Below are 19,523 nucleotides of genomic sequence, written 5' to 3'. Positions count from 1 at the left end.
TGGTCAGTGCCCATAAATAGCCAAGGATAAAGAAATGGGGAGGTGATACAGGCTAGTTCTACGTACTGTTTAGACATAAGGAAAGTCTTTTGACCTAGACACTAATGACATATTCCTTATACAATGATAAAGTAATTTAAAAACCTGAATCTTTAGAGAAAGATCTTACAAATTACAAATCACTTACAAATACTTGGTGATGTCAAGCAAAAAGTCAAGCAAGCATTTGACTTTCTCAGCCACAAAGTGTTACTCTGAAATTGTTTTATTTTTAAAATACAGTCTTTGGTCTATAGACTGTTTTCTCTGAAGTGTGTGCAAGGCCAGAAAAACATGCAATACCTCAGTGAATATTTTCATGGTGTCACAGATGTTCTCCCAGACCCTTGTTCCTATGGAAAAACCCAAGCTACAGTCATTATCTCACCCCCTTACCCAGTATCTTGGTCTCACTATCCTAGGTGTTGAAGGAGCCATGTCTACACAAACCATCTATCCTGTGCTCGTCTCTCAGGGACGATCACAAGTAAAAATTCAGTGTCACCAATCTCTGGTGACAGATGATTAAAATTTCCCTCTTCTCCTCCAGACTGCATACCTGGAACATCAACGGAGTGTTATTTGAGAACTACTGGCTCCATTTACTTCTCTGTCTGGAAAAGCAAGACAAGATGATTCAGAAACCAGAAACTGTGCTGAGAAGTTCTGGAGCACAGGGACTGAAGGTGATCCACTTGTTTGTGGCAGGCTTACAATGAGATGCAGAGGGTCTGAAGAGTCCCAGGCCCTGGCCCTGCCCCTTGAAAAAAATAACTGCGCTGGCTACTACATCCAGCTCCAGGGGAAGGCCCATGAGCATCCAGTGCTGCACTGTCTGCCTGCCTCCTTCTGGGGTTGTAGGAGAGGCTACTGCCTGCAGAAAAGGGTGATAAGAAAAGGCTGTTTTTCCAGTTTGGACTTAGAGCTTTTCAGAAAGTTATGAGAAGGCAAAGCACATTATTTTTGCATAATACACATGATTATCAAAAAATAAACAGGATTTTTTGCCATGCTGAAAAGAATATTGTGCTAGAGTGACAGAGCAAGAGCTACTTAAACAGAAAGGCCCATGCAGGAGGGAAAGAAACTACAGTTGCTTAGAGATAGACAAGTATTTCTACAATGGAATACTCATTACTCCATTTTTTAAACATAATCTGAAAACTTGATTAAAACAAGAAATACTCATTTACATTTTAGCTCTCATTTTCCTATATGGTTTCCCATCCCTTAAGCTTTCTTAATTTTTTAAATTGTCTTTTTTTACTATTTTTCCAATTTTTCTTTTTGTTTGTTTGTTTGTTTGTTTGTTTTGTTTTCCATTCATTGTTCAGCAAAACATTCAATTATCATATTTTAGATGGAAATTTTCAAGTCAAAACTTTGGATGAAAATGTTTTTACGGAAGGCAAAGTTTCCCTTTAGATAAGTGAAGTTCATCCACATGCATAGGACCGGCTTTCAGTAAGGGGATTCCAGCTATCCCAAGTCCTTGGAAAATAGAGTAAACAGATCTCATGCACAAAGACAAATTTTCGCCTGCAGGAACGAGAAGTAATTACTGCCTTCCTCTCTCTCCTGTTTATGGAATTCTCCTCACCTGTCTATTACTGGCATGACCAGTAACTTGTTTCAAGTTTCCAATCTGCAGACTGGTGACATGTTTGAAACAAAAACTCTCCCTTTTCTGGTGGTCTGCTCCACTAGCCTCAGTATTGCTGAGCTGCATCTGAATAAAGGCCGAAGAGAGGAGGCAGAGAAGCGGAGTCTTTGCACAGTAACAGGAGGTGAATCACTGGTCATCAAGTAGTTAGGCCTGGGGAGTGTCTCCAGCCTCCCCTGATTCAAGCAAATGTCAGAGCTGCGGCTGCTGCTCCATGGGAAGTAAAATCATAGGATCACAGCAAATGTAACCCCTGAGGATGATATAGGACATGACTCTGAGAAATCAAGATTCACAGCATTCATCCTAGATATCCACTCTTTGCTGATTACCAAGAACAATGTTTGAACTTTGCTTTCCATGTCATTATTCTTCATTGTCCATCCTCATCTTCCATAACTAACAGAACAGACTTATTTTTCCTGTCACTTCACAAACAGGGGGAAGGGTAAGAGCTATAATTAACATTTATGACTACTTTCTTCTGGATCAAAAATAGTTTTGGGGTAATTTTGGGCAGAAGCAACATATACTGTAATATGAACTATTCTTTTCTCTGATCCCAAATCTCCACATCTAGTAAAGACACTTTAAAGAGTCATTAATGATAATTATAACAAGCCTGAGAGTGATGACAAAACATCTGGAAAAGTTACTCAAAAAAGGAATGACAGCTTCTTATTCACTTAAAAAAGTGACTTTTTTTTTTCAGGTCTTGCTGCTACAGCTGCTGACTTCTCTTCAAGACTGCTAAAGACAAATTAAGATCATAAATTTCTAACATCACAACATATCAGTGTTTGATAGGCCACTATTTTCTTAGCATTTGAGGTACAGGGATAAAAAAAGACAATATGACAACCACTTCTCTGCCACCGTTAAAAATTAATAAAATTATTATTATTAATATTAATATTGATAAAATTATTATGAAATAATAACTTTGGATATATAATAATGTATTAACATAAAAAAGACAACAGCAACAACAACACCACCACTACTATGAGGAGAAGTAGTAGTAGTAGTAGTAGTAATAATAATAATAATAATAATAATAATAATAATAATAATAATGTTTACTTTCCTCAGTGGATAGCATTTACTTGCTGTTGTGAATCAGTAATTGCAGATATGGGACATTTAGGCACATCTTGTTTCCATTAAGCATTTGTTTTTAAATTAATGAACCTGCAGCAACTGAAATAGTGTCCCAGAGTAAAAGAAAGTAGACTTCTTTCGGACCAGGAAGATGAGGGGCACAAATTAAATTGTCTCTTCAGAAAATTTTTCTTGGAACTTGAAGTGCCGTTTTAGTTCCGTAGCTTTCTATTCCACGGCAGAGAACAGCCCGGCTCGTTTGGGGAGCGCTCCCTTGTGTCCAGGAGCGCTCCCTGCGCTGTGAGCTCCCTGATGGGGCCGGGGCGCAGCACAGCGGGATTTCTCTTCCTGCGCACTTGGAGCCGCTGTATACGTAAATCTCATCTTATTTTAAATGCGACTTTTCTATTATGGTCATATTAAATGCAATTCTTAGTAGCAATCAACAAGGGTGATATTTTTCCCCCATATAAATTAAAAAATAAGGGTTACAGATAGTCCCCGTCATTCAAAATCCAGCTGAAACCAGAATCTTAAGTTTTGAATAATACCAGGCATAATTTTCAGTCACTCGATGCTATTTAATTTTATTTCATTCTTTGTATTTAACTATGTTGCTCATACTGAGTATTGTTCCTGTATATTGATTCTTAAAAGGTGTTACTAAAAGATAAAATTGCACTTGGAGGCCTTAGGTGCAATGATATTGTTTGGAGGGGGGGCGGGGGGGTGTTAATTATTTTTTGTTGTTGTTGTAACCTATCTGGTTGTCTTGAGAGAGATATTGTTCTTCCTGCAAACTTCAAGTTTAATAGCCTGAGTCCATTTTAGCTACAACATAACTTTCAGCTTCTATACAAACACTTTCTCACTCTCCCCTCTTTTCCTTTGAGATTTTTTTATTTGGAGAAATTCTTTTCAACACAAGGCCTTTTATCTCTACTAGTAGTTTTCTCTGAAATTTTTTGAGCTGGAGCAAAATAAAACTTAGTACTAATAGAGACAGACAGGTTGAATGGACAACTCAAAAATCCTCTTAGGCAGTCATCACTGGTTCAGCCTCAAATTAAGGTTGTTTAATTCTGCAGCATCACTTCTGTCTTCCTTTGTAGATTTCTTTGCTTCAAGCTTTTGTACTGAAGAGAGACACGGAGATCAGCAAGATACCAGCCTTATTCCTTGAAGAGCTCTTACTAATTATAAAATCTAAATCCATGCTTGGCTGATTGCCAAAGGTCTTAAAATCAGTTTATATGTGCAAGCAACTTATCATACTGTAAAATTACTGTTTAAATCTCCTCTTTTATCCTCAGCATTTGAGGGGTGAAGAGGGAAAGGAGATGCACATAACTGGAATTGGCAATACCTTACCTAAGAATCTTCAGGGCATTAAGGATGAGTTTGGGAGGATGACACAAAGCAATACACACTATACTCTATATTTAAAAATTACAAAGAAATCAATCCAAGGTTTATTTTAGTTGAAACTGTCTTACTTAATTCCCTCCAATGAGCAACAAGAAGCAAATATTTTAAATGTGACTTCCCTTTCACTTGAAAAACAGTGCCTGGACAAAGCACCTGCTAAAGCCATCACTTTTATTTTAAACTGAAGGTTGAATGAGATATCAGGTTAAAATTCTTATGTCAACATAAGACCATTATTAATCAGTGTTGCTTTGACCTTCCACACACAGAAGAGGTGATACTTATGGTGTTAGAAATGTTTCCCTAAGGTATAAAAATAGTTCAACTTTGTGCCCAGAGCAAATATTTATGAAAGTTATTATTTTACTGCCTACCATTAAGAGAAAGTTAACTGGACAGCCTAATCAACCACTAACTTCCACTAAAATCTTTGGTCTACTTTTGAAAATCTTTTCTTTCATGTAGAAATACCAGTTTGCAAGGAAATTTTTATTTTTTCCCCCAGATACTGCCTTTATTGTAGGCAGCCAACTTTCCTTGCCTCTCTGATTCCTACACTTGCTGTTCCTTTTCTTTTTAACTCTGTAATAAAAATCTACCTTTCTTCCTTCACTTGTGTGTGGCAACTCTAACTAGCAGGTAGTTCTCCTCAGACTCTGACCCTCAAGAATTGTGGCTTCCTCAAAGCACAAATGTATGCTTTTTCTTTAAGGTTTGAACAGTTTTAATGACTAAAAATTTCTTCTCAAAATCTGATTTCATCTTGATATTTTCATTCTCCTGTTAATCTTCTGTAGGCTTCTTTTCATCCATTGAAGTCAAAACACTTTAGAAAAGAAACTCTATTATCTTCATTTTATAAATGAGTCAAATGAGTCACAGAGGTAAAAATCTGCTAGCTGAGAACTTTCGTCAGGTCAGTAACAATTAAGAATAAAATTCAGGTCTCTTGACTCCAGTCCAAAGTATGTTGCATCTCTCTGCTTTAATCCATTAAAATCAGTAAAGTGGATGACTTGATAAGTTGCTACTCAGTACAAGCAAGAATGGCAGGAAAAGGCACCTAAGCTGGAACACAAGCTATTTATTGGCTAGACTGTAAGTAGAAATAAGAGCATAACATAAAAAAACCCCTTTGTCTAATTAGCTTCTGTGCCATGAGTGCCACAAGTGAAATTTTTCTTCCTAAGTATCAGTTATGTGTGTAAGCTTTTGTTGCTGTCCATACCTCATGCTTGGTAAAATAGGTTGAGATAATAACTCATCTACCACTTGACTAGTCAAGAGTACTTGCTTTGATACTTACGCCATTCTCAGTGTATAAGCTTGTATCTCCTTGCAACTGAGTAAGTGTGCCTTGAGCACAGCTGGTACTCACTGAAACCACTGAGTTTAGCACAGCATGTGACCTTTCTTCTGCCTAGTAACTTACTGTCTAGGAGCACTGCCTCAGACTGAAGGAGATCAATCCAAGTTACTTACCATTTCTGCTGGAGTTGGTCTCAGACAGAGAGACAAGGGTTGTTTTGATTTTTTAGTCTGAGTGCATGGTGTGGGATTCATTATTCTGAACCAGGAACATCTCTGTATGCCAGTAAAGGACTGCTAAATTAGATTCAATAAGACATCATAGGAAGACAATCAGATGATTTATTGGTACCCAGTTATGATGACAGAGAGGACGTGAGACTTCAAGCCAGATTCCTCAAGCCCTAGCTTGGGAATCAGTTTGTTACTGTCCTGTTGGCTTATGTTGAACAAATTCAACAGCAGCTGCTTAAGACTATTTTTCCAAATGTATTCTACATCCTGATGCTTAGGGCCTTTTTTTTAAAACCCAAGAGTGGGTTTAATTTCCAGCATGAGGCAACTGAAGCAAAGTCTCTCATTACTGGGGAGAATACCCTGCCATGGGGAGAGTGGGAGAGAGGAGAGGAATGACAGTGAAAAAATAAAATAAAAATAAAACAGAGGCTACTACCAACTATCCTTTTAAATGAATGCACTTGTGTTTGAACATAGAGCCAAAGTGTCCAAATACTGGAGTGGCTTCAACTGTGAATCTGTTTTCACAGATCAACCTAAAAGCAGCAATTAGTTCAAAACTATGTTTTGTGAATAAAGTTGGTTTCAGATATACTGTTCCCTTCAGAATTTCATTTTAACTCCATGTCTGGTATGCTGGCTATACGGAAACACATTTCTACTCAGGCAAGGTGTCAATTGCATTTTGTAACACATTTCTGGTCACTTAGCCAGAGTGTTGACTTGTATTTTGTATTCAGCTTCTATCCTGTTCTAGACTTGACCTTTTCATAAAAGTACCTCAAATTCTGGATATAAAGGTTAGGTAAAGTCACATGGCATTTGCTGTTGTCAAGTCAACTAAATTTTACCAGATTTTACAGAAATAAGCATGGCAAAGGCTTGCAGGTGATCCTTGAAGAATTTGTTAACATCAACACAATCATCATTGCAAAGGTGACTTATTGCTGCTTAGGTGTGATTAAAGAGGAAGTGAAACCTGAAGCAAACATATCAAGACAACTGACGGTTTATGCTCTTTATTTTAAAGCAGATGGATGACCACCATTTATGAAATACAGCAAAAATAAACAGTTTCAGTCAGATGCAAAAAAGTGTTATCTCTTCAAACAACAGACTGGCTTGGTGTTGGTACACCATCATAATCATCTGAGTAGTGCTGATACTGGTCAGTAAGAAGAGGCTGATGCAACTCATCCTTATTTTTCTTGACACGTACAATACATGCAGCAGCAGCAAAGATAATTGCAACAAGAACCAGTGCAGTCACTATTGCTATAGTTATCATCTCTGTGACACGGAGAGCCCGACCTACAGGAAATAAAAAGAAAGAGAAAGTTATTAAAAGTAAATGCCAAGTATATGGATAAATGTCACAGGGACAAACCAAGGCTCAGCATCCGTCATTATTCAGTGAGTCATGGAAAAATTTTGTTTGATAATATGTGAGTAAATTCAGTCCATCTTGTTCCACTCTAAAGGCAGTTCTGGACCTTTCCACTTCCCTCTGGTTTGTGAGGCATTTACATTCTCTGTTGTGATTTAATGAAGGCATAGGATATAGGAACAAGGTTCTTCTGCAAGGTTAAGATCCAAATGAGAACTTCTCCCAAAATTGAAGTGGATAGTGGGAACTTCATGCTGAAACAATCTAAGATCGGGACCTATACTAAATGCCAAACACACATTTGGAAAGTTAGGCAGAAAGGAGAAAAAGACCTTTATGAAGACAACAAGTATTGTTTGTGAAATCTGAACAACTTTGTTATATGATGCATAAACTTAAAGGGACAGCAACATGATGTGAAAAAAAGGAAGAAAAAGTATCTAGATATCACAGATTACCTGGCCACTCGACTTCATAGCTGTATCCCAGGTTCTCTGGTGCAGTAACAAACATTTCATTATTGGTAACTGGAGGCCAGAAAGGTACCATGTTGTACTGTCGGTTATGTCCAATAGGGGCATTCTCCAGTGGATATGTTGAGATATCTAAATTTTAAAGTCAAATCACATTTCTGTAAACAAGATCAAAGTAACTTGGCCTACCTAATTTTTTACTGACTCAGGAATTGAGTACCTCATTTTTTTTCCTAACTTAAGCTATTCCAGGAGGATTGGTTTTCCAGTGTAATGCATACAGAGCAGAGGGCTCTGCACAGTGCAAAATCAAGAGCACTAATGATATCTCTGTTTTTTTAACAGAAGTCACTAGTAAACTGTAAACACTTTTGTTCATGTTGGGTTTTTAAGTTCTTCTTATATGGAAAAGGAGAAATATGTATACACGGAGAACTGGGAAATGCTTTTTTCTACATTCTAGTTTTGCCTGATTGTAATAGTGATGAACAGCTCTCTCATCCAGTTCCAGAAGACAGCTAATGTAAGTTCCAGTGGAATTTTTTGCAACATTTTGGTAAATCAGAAGAAAGCTGAAGTAAAACAAACAAACAAACAAACAAACCCCAGCAATAAAAATAAAAAAAAATCCATGCTGGTAAGATGATGCAAAACCTTGTGATAGTTCATGCAAGTACCACAAGGGGATACAATTGCTCTCTGAGAGCTGTGTGGGAAAATTATATGAGGTAGGTTGTTGTGGAAGCTACACAAAGAAGTCTCAGTTGTGCAACAACAGCTGTCTTCTATAGAAGAAGGAAGAGGGGGATGGGTTATTCTGAAAGGAATACAGTTGCTGCATTGTGTAGACTGATGCATGGACATCAATGTTATACAGAATTCTCTCCCTAGTACATTGATGCCAGTCTCCTTCCTTCTTTATTTCTCTTTTCTCCTTCCTTCATTACAATTCCTTCCTTCTGTTCTCCCTTTCCCCATCTCTTCCCCCTTCTCCCTTATTACTTTTCTGTATCCTTTTTGGAGCTAAAGAAGCAAGAACAACAACAGTGATCATCCCTTAGAAATATATGGAGATGGTTATTGAATACTGGTAATATATCGCAAATGTGGTAAAAATGAGTCTGTATGGCATCTGTTCTTCTTTGACAAGAAGAAACATAAGTATTTCATCCACAAGATGATGGAATGTCCTTCCAGGGTTACACTGACAACCACCCATCCTGCCTCTGCCCATGAGAACATCTTACCTGCAGAGTGCCGTCTCAGCCACTCATCAAAAAGAGCATCTGTAAATGTGTGCAGGAGGACAAAAATGGGATCATTTGGTGATAAATGAGTTTGCCCTCCTGTTCCATTCAAAAACAGATGAGCCAAGTTGTGAAGACTTCGAACTGCTGGATCATATTTTCCAGAAGGATCACTGTACCCTGAATATACAAAAAAAAAAAAAAAGAGGAATACAACAAAATTCCAGTGAAGACTTTGTTTGGATGCTGCACTCCCAGATGAACACTTCTTTTTTCTCTGAAAGGGTTTCACGTTGTTGTGTTGTCTTGCTTAAAATAAATGATTAGCTAATCCTTTACCTACTGGCATTTGAGAAATGTCCCTGGTATGCATAATTTTCAGATTAAAATAGCCCTTACAAAAGAATGCTGAGAATATGGAATGCAAGGCTGCTGGGATCTAATGGAAAAATGGACAAAATAAAACACAACGTAGCATGAAAATAAAGGTGTATATTTAGGCCCTAACATATCTTTCAGCATAACTAAAATAGTTGCACATGGTTTTTATTTGCTGACTAAAGTGGGTATATTTTTGCCTCTATTCTAATGAGCCAGCTGTTAAGTTTCCATACATCATTTCCATGTGTACAGGGAATACATGCCCTGTTTTTACTTTTTCAGTGAAGATAGTGCCTCTGTAACTTTCTTAGTGCCCAAAACATCATACCTCAGGTCAGGTGTCAGGATCTGAAACGTCATGAAAAGTCCTCCTGTTTTCAAGCTATGAGCAGTCTTTCCGGAGAGGGATACATACAGTTAATTGGCTAAAGCCGTATTTAGATACCTAGGTATTGATAGCCCATTTGTCAGACTTGATAAGCATTCAGAACTTTCAGATACACTTAGAAGGTTGGTGCATTTTCTTGGTTTTGTTCTTCAAGAGAAAGAAAAGGGAGCAGATCCTCTGCGTAGTAGGAGTTACGCTTCTTTAAGAGAGACAGAGTATCTATGGGAGGTCTGGCAGGTGTCTGAACTGTCACTTTGTAATCTCTTCCTGTTACAAACTAGGGATTATTAAAGTACAGAAGAAGTTGTCAGGATATCGGCTGAACAGTATAAATCAAATATTTAGGCTAGTTTCTCTGTTGGGGATATGTCTGCTCAGATGCCAGTGACTGAAAATTTAATTTTAAATGTGTAAAGCTTATAGAGGAACAGAGTTTTATGGTTCAGAGAGTAGGACTAACGTGTTTAGCAATAAATCCTGTACCCAGACCTCAATACCACTGCACTAAGTAATACCAAAGCTTACAATTTATTTTGCTTTCTTTTATTTATTTTAATTCAGATACAAGAATAACTGCTAGAAGCATATGTTTGCCTCATTTAAAGACACAGCTGAATCAATCTGCAGGGAAGGACTGCCTATTTCCAACAATGGCAACCTATTAACTGTGTTTCAAGAACTTGATTTCAGCTCATTTCTGCTTGGTATGCCAGCAATAGGTCTTTGAGATTTTTACACATTTTAAGAGACATAAGCTATAGCTATAAAGCAATTTACCCAGAGCTTATTTCCACTTAATACTAAACTAATACTTGATGCTAAGAACAATGTGTTCTTAGTGTCCAATAGCCTGTCTCCAAACTCATACTTCTGGTAGGAAAAATTCCAGGCCTGCTTCTTGACTTATTTGAAGTTGTTACAGGTCTTTTTGTTTGCCATGTTTACCTTCTACTGTGTTACGGAAACTGTCTGTTGAATTGGAATAGAAAGGAGGAGTGTCAAATACATCAACTTCCAAACACTGGGCAACATCCTCAGGCTCTGGGAGACGCTGTACCATAGGTCGTGCAACATTTCCAGCAGGATTTCTTCGGATGGGACCACCCTCAGTGCCTGGGGATGGAGGGAAGAGAGAAAACAATATACGGAAAGTATCCTTTGCATGACTGAACCATGAAGAAAAAAATCCCTCACAAATGACTTTACACTGAATGAATGGGTCAGTTCCTTGTGTCAGGCAAAGAATCTTCATGTAGCCCTGTGTTCTGGAATTTTTGCACCAGGATGTAAAAAAAAAAAAAAAACATCTAGAAGCCTCTTACTGAGGTTTGTTGTTCTCTAAGTGCTTTGTGGAAATCTTCTATAGATTTTCCATGTAATTTCCTGATAAGACTAAGGACAAGTTTTGAGGATATCCTGACAGAGTAGCTGGGGAAAGGACTATAGTTGATTATGTGGATGACCAGCCCAATATTGTGGGATTTTTCCTATTGTTGTCCCCTATTTCCATGACAATGCTGAGCTGTGGCTTAAAGGTGATGAATGTACAAGAAACTTACTGGGATTTTTTAAACTCTTTTAATTTGGGTAGGTGTGGTAGAATCCAATATTACTCACATTTAAAAATACTGTACATAGTTAACATGGGGATTTGTTAGATGTTCGCATTTTAGGTGCAGAATGCCAGGAAGGTGATAAGGGGGGAAGTCAGAAGAATACTTAAGCTTCATTTAAGAAATTACATTGGCAGATTTAGTTATTTGTAGTGCAGGAGCTGAATAGATACTCCATCAGAAGGGAAGGGAAGCATTTTGTTCTTCCTTTGCCACAAGCTCCTAATCAAATTTTGAACTGCTTTGTGTCTCGTTACAAAACAGATGATGGAACATGGATAATAAGAATATTAAAGACTAAGAATATGAAATATTAGTATTATATTCTTTATATGTTTATATTCCTATATAAATATTAAGAATATTTAAGAATATTAAATATCAAGAATATTAAAAAATCCCTCTAAGACTTTTTACTGGGAAAAGCCACTGCAATGTAAAGTACTCTATTTATTTATTATTAAGAGGATTTTCTCTCCAGATATCTTCCATCATTCATACTTACTGTTACAGATGGTTCCCAAAGTTTCATAGTCTTCTACATTTTCACATAGCACTCGCCACTGAGAGAAGATTGAGTTTTGGCTGATAAGAGTGACATCAAAATTGCTTCTAGCTCCCATCAAGTCATCTGAGCAGATATCACAAGTATTTTGCCCTGTTGCAAAGTTCCAGTAGGGCAGTCCAAAACTGGGGTCCTGCAGCATGTTCTAAACCAAATAAATATAGTGTTATTACATATGTGATACAGACAGCTGTAATATTTACTACCAGAATGATGTTAAAAACAGTTAAATACATCTTAGTAAGAATCAGAAGCTTGCCTCATAGTGGAGAGAAACTCTGGAAAATTTATGAAAAACTTTCTGGTGTTTTTTCACACTGATGCCTTTTTCAACAGAACAGATAGTTGGACTATTGAACTGAGTCATAGATCTCCTTCATTGATAAGACAGTACCTCTTCCATGAAACCATACTGTGAGTATTAAGAAACAGAAATTTATGCTGAGACCCCATTTTCAAAATATTTTTAATGGCCTGTAGGGAAGAGCAGTGTTTGTAGCACACACAGCAACTAAGATAACTGTGAAACGACTGATGGAAAAGTAAAGGATAGGGGTACTGGCTCTTCAGATTGTCATAGTTTGGTTCCAGTACAGGTTGGAGTTGAGCAGCTGTGGAGTTAACAAACCGAATTACTTTAATTAATGGTCAAGTCTAGCGACATAAATGGAAATATATATTAAATAACAAAGAGAAGAGCTTCTCAGGGCTTCCACAAAGTGAAATGACACTGATGTCAAATATATTCTTTAGAAGGGAGTTTGTGCCTCAGTCTAAAGTAAAGTCATTAAAGCTGGTGAAAACACTGAAGTGATTTCAGGTACTATTTAATCTTGACCTTGAAAACCTAATTCTTGCTTTTTTAAGAAGGATGATGGTCCACCAAATGCTACATTTTACTTATTGGTAGGTCTGCATAAGAAAAGGGAAACAAGAGAATTGCTGAATTATGGAACAGGGTATAACAAAACACTAATTTTTCTGACCAGTTACACAAATAAAATATGATTGTGCTATATATATATATCTCATATGTATTATTTATATATATATATATATTCAAGCAATTTCTGTTTTTCCTTTCTATAAAATTTGTTCTGATTTGTTTATTTTTCTTCAAGAATCATGACCTTTAGATTAAAAATACCCCCTGAATTAACTTTGTTGGTTCAATAAAATGTCTTATAAGCATTTTTGCAAGAGATTTTTATGTAATTGTGCTGATCAAAATATTATTTTTAGAATCTCTATAAAAATGACTGTCTAAAATCTAAATGCACTTTATTAAATTTAGTGTACCCAGTGAGTTGCTGAAATTGAAGCAGAATTATTTCAACACGTAGAAGAAGCTGCTATCAAATTTTTTTGTCTATGTAATACAGAGATAAGTTATTTAACTGTACAAAACATAGCATGAACACATGAATCAACAGTAACATGAACTTCACCTGCATGTCTCTTTCAAGCTGCAGTAGGTGGTACCTATGCCATGTGACAAAAGCTGGTCCCTCATGAGAGAAATCAACTCCTCCAAAACTCTGCTGCCCTGCACCAAGGAAAGTTTTCCTCACAGAATAATAATGAGACCACACAAAGTAGTTATAAATGGAGATATTCTCAAACTGTGGTGTGTTGCCATCTGGTCCAAATATTTCTTCACGTCTTCGTGTGGCAATGACAATGTCAGGGTGGATTGTCACCTTGGCTTGGTGTAAGGCATTCACAAAACGATTCCTTTCTTCAGCACTTAGATCCAAAAGGTTCCTTCTGACTGTGATAATACAGAATAAGCAAGTTACCAAAGTTACTCAAATCTGAACTCACAGAACTAATTTTTTGTGTTCCTAATATCTCTGTGTAAGTCCCTTTTTCTTCAAGAATTCATTTTTTTTAATTTTATTTTTTTTTAATTGGGGCAATTCACTGAGCATAAATAGAAAAAGTTATTTATTATGAGACAGGCTGAAAAAAAAACAAAAATAAAGACCCAGACCTTGAGATTTTCGTGTTTTTAGAAGTACTGTTACAGATTATCTTTCAATTCTGTTAAAGACAAAGACCATGCTTTGTCATACAAACCTTTCAGAACTTCATCCAATATACTTAAGGTTTCCTGTGGTAGCACTCCACAAGAAATGAATGCTATAAAGCAATTTATAATAATCAGAAACTCTAATGTTCGGCAAGATAGTGAAGAAGTGCATTGTTTATGCTTGAAATTTCGCAGGAAAAATAGGATATTTACTAGTGAATTACTGTGAATCACTCACAGTTATTAAAAATAAACATATATTAGTCCTTTTTATTAGTATACTTAAAATAAATTTAAAAAATCCTTATCCACACAGAGAAAGTGAAACAAGGAAGAAAACTGACTCTTTGAAATACCAGAATTTCAGCAAGAAGAACAGAGTTCAGATCACCTCAGTCCCTCTTTCACCTGGTCTAAGAAGATTTCAGTCTAAGTTTAGAATAAGATGATGCAGGTAGGAGTCCTCACAGTTGTTCTTCAACATGCATTAATTTTCATTATAAAAAAAATTGTAAAAATCCATGATTGTCCAAATGAGAGATAGATTATGTTGATACAAGAAGCAACAGGTCTTCAGCACGAATCCATATGAAGAATACAAGTGAAATACATTTCACTACACAAAGTTGATTTGGTGAGGGATATTTTGGGTTTTCTGAACTTTAAATAAATACTTTTGTGAAATATGAATTTCATCCAAGAACTGTGTGTCCTGAAACATGCCTTTCTGTTTTGCAGAACTGAAGCAATATGCTAGCCATCATCACTAAAGAATTATTTTGGTGGTGTTTTAAGTAGTGAACTACAAATATCCATCTAATTTCAATTTACGTATGCAACTTAACATTTTTCATTTTCAAAGTATGTGCCTGAGCCACAGGAAATAATTGTGACTATTATTAAAATTAGTCATAAATTGAGAAGATTTGAAGACACCAAAGTGCACCTGACAGCTATTTAGTATGGATATGCCAACAGCAATCCAGTAATTATTTTTAAAATCTGAGCAGATAGACCCAGGGTTAAGAATGGTCAAAAGAGATGACTTCTGTGGGGAAAACTTAAAGCATAATAAAAAGCTAATTTAATCTTTTTAAACTCATGTTATCATGCATAATACATTTGATTTGTCTAGGGTTTTACTGACTAATAAAGGATTTAATAAGAGAGAAAAGTAAAAGTGCTCTTGTATACCTTAGAAAACCAGCTAAATCTGCTTTTTGCCTGTCTCTAGATTTGCATGGCTAGGTTTGTGTGTGTGAACATTTATTTCTTGGCTGTTCTTCAGTTATCATCACTGTAAGAGCAAACAGGCCAGAACACCAGACAGTGCAACCTGGCTTAGAAGATCCAATTCATGAGTCATGATTTCTCCTTTCTAGTTGGCTTCTTGGAGTTGAAAGGATGAAAAAAAAGAATCCCTAAGATCTTTCCTGTAGCGCACAGGTTTTTTTGGTTGTTGTTGTGTTTTTGTGGTTTTTTTTTTTTTTTTTTTTTTTTTTTTTGTTGTTTGTTTTTTTTTTTAGAAATCCTTTTGTTAAAATTTTGATTTAGTAAGTGGTGCTTTGTTACCCATCGTTGGAACACAAACTCATATTCATGGAGCATTTCCTATATGGCGAAAATAATGCTAGTGCTCATATCTGTTTCTGCACTGCATATTTGTGCGAGAAACCTCTTGTTTCTCATGTCAAAAGAACCCATAGCTCATTTGGGGATTTATGGATTTTACAGGATTTCAATAATACCTTTAAATTTAAAAGTGGTAAGTTTGAAAGTAAAGGCTGAAATCTCATTCATTCAGATGGTTTTGACTTGAGAATAAGGATATCCCCCCAAAGCTTCTTGTCTTCTTCAATTTACCTACAGTATTCAACATATTTCCTGCAAGGATTGCATATCCATTTCAAACAATTTTAGTCTTTTTTTTTTTATATATATATATTTGGGACTAAACTGAAATTGGAGTACTCTCAGAAAAATTCATTTCTTCATCTGAACAGTCTGTAGTTGTGACTCAATGTTTTTAAAGATGTTGACAGCAACTAAGTAAGTAAAAATTTACAAGGCCAGATACATAGTTTAGAAACATATTAAGAAATTTTGAATGAAAAGAGTTGCTGTCACATTGGAAGTAGTCACAAGGTATTAAACATAGCAAGATATGAAGATGTGTATTATTCCCAGACATATTCACAAGCACACATCCATGTCTATATACATTGCTTTACTTTTAAATAATTCTAAATAAGATATTTATTTTCTGAAGTAATTTCAGACAATTTTTTTTATTTTTTTTTTTTTTCCAATTTAGATGTTCTATCCTCTAATGGACTTGGTCCTAATCCTCCGTTGCCTAAAGGTTTCATTTCTTTCTTTTATTGGGCAGTAAGTGTGAGTACTTGATACACAAGATGTACAGCTTATCTAGCATCTACCTTAATAGACCTTACAGCAACATAACTTCTCTAAAGAAATTTAAGAGATATTTTGTATTTTAAGGAGGAGAAACATGCCGGGTACATTTAGAAGCAAGCACTGACAAGGCAATTTTCATCTCATACTTCTGATGCTCTTACCTATATTAATCTGTTGGCTACAGGTGGGTCCAGTCCAGCCCGGTCGACATGACCCACAGTTGTAGCCAGAGAAGTTACCGTTGCATCGGCAGGTTTGGTTGAAGAAGCGAATGGGCCATTGCTCACGGTCATCCCTCCCGTCGTGGATGTACTGTGGGCCGTGTGGGCGGGAATCCACAGTCACCTGTATACACCGACCCCTGCCCGTGGACACACCACACCGGTCAGTGCCTGGCCCAAACACAGGGAAATAGTCTGGGCAGCACATGCCGCTCCGCAGGGACTCAACAGTTGCACACTGACGAGGGAACTGAGCTCCAGCTTGGTCCAACATGCTAAGTGGTAGCAGGGAAAGGAAGAGCAGCGTGGGGGTCTGCATGACAGCAGGTCAAGCAGAGCCGGCTCGTTGCAAGAGCTGGCTGTCCACACACGCTGACTTTCCTCTCCTGTGATGGGATACCCAGCTCCCTCTATGGAGAGAGGGAGGGGGAGAGAGAGAGAGAGAGAGGGAAAGAGAGAGAGAACAGAATGAAAACAAGTGATACAAATCTGTTCTTTAGGCTACCCCCTCTACCCCTTCTGTCCCAGAAAATTCCTTCTAAACTCTACACTTCAATACACTGTCTGGAAAGGCAAAGATTCTGACCACAGACACTAATGTTCTTCTCTTCTAATTACCAGCACGACATAAAGTAACTATATGTAGATCTATATTTGCTCATTGACTTCTGAGTTCCTGTGAATTGTTCATTCATAATGCACACCTGCTGGTCAGATTTGCTTCACTACCACAAAATGATAAAACTTGATTAAGGCACCTGTTTTCTGAACTTTTTGTTTTCACCCTCCCTCCCCTCCCCCTGGTTCATGCCTTTCTTTTCTGAATTTAACTAGTGTATCTTGTTCTCCACTCAGCAACTCCTCTCTGTAATCCCTTGCTGTTTTCTAATGACAGCTTGCTCAAAAGGCGAAGTTACACTGCTGCATGCATTGTACCTGTTCTCTCTTCCTGGTACCTCTCCACTGCTGGGATCCTGTTCTATCTCTGCACGTCCTTTGGCTGTGTCTCACCCAAAATAAGCACAGCTAAATTCTCTCCTGGTTCAGTCTGATTGCTAATCCTTCTTCTACCAACACAGTATGGTTTGGCCTCACCCTCCTTCCTCTATTAATCCCCTTTCTACTTCACTGCATTTCTCTGGACTTTAAGTACTTGAACAGCACATGATTTCTTTCATGCTTATCTCCTTGTGATTTTACAAGTTTTAGCAAAGGTCAGAGACAAATACTTGAATTCAAAACAGAACAAATGTGAAGGTTTTTTTTTTTTATTTTTAATTACTTGCAAAGAAAGGCTCACTTGAAAACAGACAAAGAACACTAGGGAAAATCACATTTAAGAGACACTTTAAAAAAATTCTTCAGATGGCATTTTCAAGATCAGCCTGAAGTAAGTGACTAAGATATATAATTTGTAAAAAATCTCAAATTTACAATTTTTATTTTACCTATTTATTTTGATGCTAAAATAAGTAGGCAACGATCATATTGAAATTTCCCAAAATGAAAAGTTCTGAGAAGGTGTTATGAAACAAAAAAGTAGAGAGGTATTGAAACAAAGAAACAGAGAAAAACCATCTCTGAAATGAAAAAAGTGCTTCTTCTATCTTTGCAAGTACAACTTTCACAAAAATTACCTTATTCAAACTTTAACTCTCTTTCTGAGCTTTTAGTAACAATGAATTTCAGTGAGGTAAAGATATTTTGTGAAGAAACATCTTAACTGGCACCAAGACAAAATCTTACCAAGTTTTCTGGGAAAAGGTTCAACCACCGTATAACTGACATCAAGCAGAAAATGGATTACCTACTTCTTCTTCTGCTTCCCTATAAGCAAGTCATAGTGCAAGAGTGAACCCAGTTCTGTAAGAATACAGAAACAGCTTTTTTGGTCATTTATTCTTGCCAACCTGCAGTGCAACACAGCAGTGAACTTTGCCCCCTGCACCTTGTATAATTGAACATGCTATAGCTTGCTTCAGTGTAGGACTTAGGCTTTTAGTACACTTCTCCATATCTTTATTGCATATTCTCCATTTGCAGAAGGGAATATTTGCTAATCCTTAAATGAACTTTTTTCCTTTTCTGACATTCATTTCATTCTCCATTTTAGCATATATTTTTTTCTTTATTAGCTTATTCTGTTTCTTTCCAAGCTTAAACTTTTCCTCTCTGAACATGTCTATTGGGACACGTGACACAAATTCACTGTTATCACATCAGAAGATAAACCACAACTAGTAAAAAACCTCTTGAGATTTCATCTGAAAAGAACTCCAAGTTCAAAGAATAAACATACAGATTTTAGCTATGAATATTTAGCAAATTCAGCAAATTCATAATAAGCTTAGAAGGGATAAATCCTGCTCTTTAGACAAAGCCCCAGTAAAACAGAGCAAACAGATATACTGATTGGGGTTTTCTGGCACCATAAAACTTTGCTTTGTAATGGTGGATATGTTTTAGACCTTTTTTAAACCTTCTGCATAGAACATCCCTATGAATATTTTACAACAAACTACTAGAGCTTCACCATTGAGGTTCATTTCCATTTTTTGCCCCCAGGTGTTCCCTTGAGTTTCCTGTTGGAAATATTGTTAAACAGTTTGGTGGAACACAATCCTTTCAATAGTTTTTATTTTGATATTCTTGCCTTTAGAGACTCCTGCACCCCTACTGTGCCTGGAATGATTTGACGTTGGAGATTATCCAAATGCACAACATCTGTGTTTCTGTGGCTCTGTTCAGAAAGGCCCTTTACTTACTCTGTCTACAAAAGTAAAATAATGAGGAAGAAGTCAATGTCTGAACTTCTAGCTCACTAATTGCCTTTGTGGACTAAAACACCTGAAAAGAGAGTTTAGCTGTGATCTGTAGTCTAACCTATTGGAGAAAATCTAACCAGTTCTATTTGAGCTTCAGTGGTGATGAAAGCTGAGGTACTGATTCTAACTGACCCTGTGCTGTTAGCTGTATAGTCAAAATAAGCTCTCTGGGAGCTACTACAGAGTTTTTACTAAGT

General features: G+C 36.8%; 1 protein-coding gene across 2 annotated transcripts; it reads right to left on the bottom strand.

Moving 5' to 3' along the window:
• Positions 1 to 6,803: 6,803 nt before the first annotated feature.
• On the bottom strand, positions 6,804 to 17,623 carry TYRP1 (tyrosinase related protein 1). 2 transcript variants are annotated; one of them, XM_050328727.1, is made up of 9 exons: positions 17,493 to 17,623; positions 17,438 to 17,459; positions 16,442 to 16,911; positions 13,279 to 13,601; positions 11,771 to 11,975; positions 10,598 to 10,765; positions 8,884 to 9,063; positions 7,622 to 7,768; positions 6,804 to 7,087 (listed from the first exon to the last, which is right to left on the bottom strand). In XM_050328727.1, exons 3-9 carry the CDS (start codon positions 16,818 to 16,820, stop codon positions 6,882 to 6,884), a joined length of 1,608 nt encoding a protein of 535 aa, XP_050184684.1. In that variant the 5' UTR covers positions 16,821 to 16,911; positions 17,438 to 17,459; positions 17,493 to 17,623; the 3' UTR covers positions 6,804 to 6,881. The 2 variants fall into 2 exon arrangements, with proteins under 2 accessions (XP_050184684.1, XP_050184685.1); XM_050328728.1 differs by having other exon boundaries at positions 17,458 to 17,506.
• Between the last annotated feature and the right edge of the window lie 1,900 nt (positions 17,624 to 19,523).

This window comes from Myiozetetes cayanensis, unplaced genomic scaffold (genome assembly GCF_022539395.1).
Source record: "Myiozetetes cayanensis isolate MyiCay16 unplaced genomic scaffold, myiCay2020 scf4, whole genome shotgun sequence".
NCBI lineage: Eukaryota > Metazoa > Chordata > Aves > Passeriformes > Tyrannidae > Myiozetetes > Myiozetetes cayanensis.
Note: the sequence above shows the minus strand (reverse complement) of the source record. Positions and strands in the feature narration are given on the sequence as shown.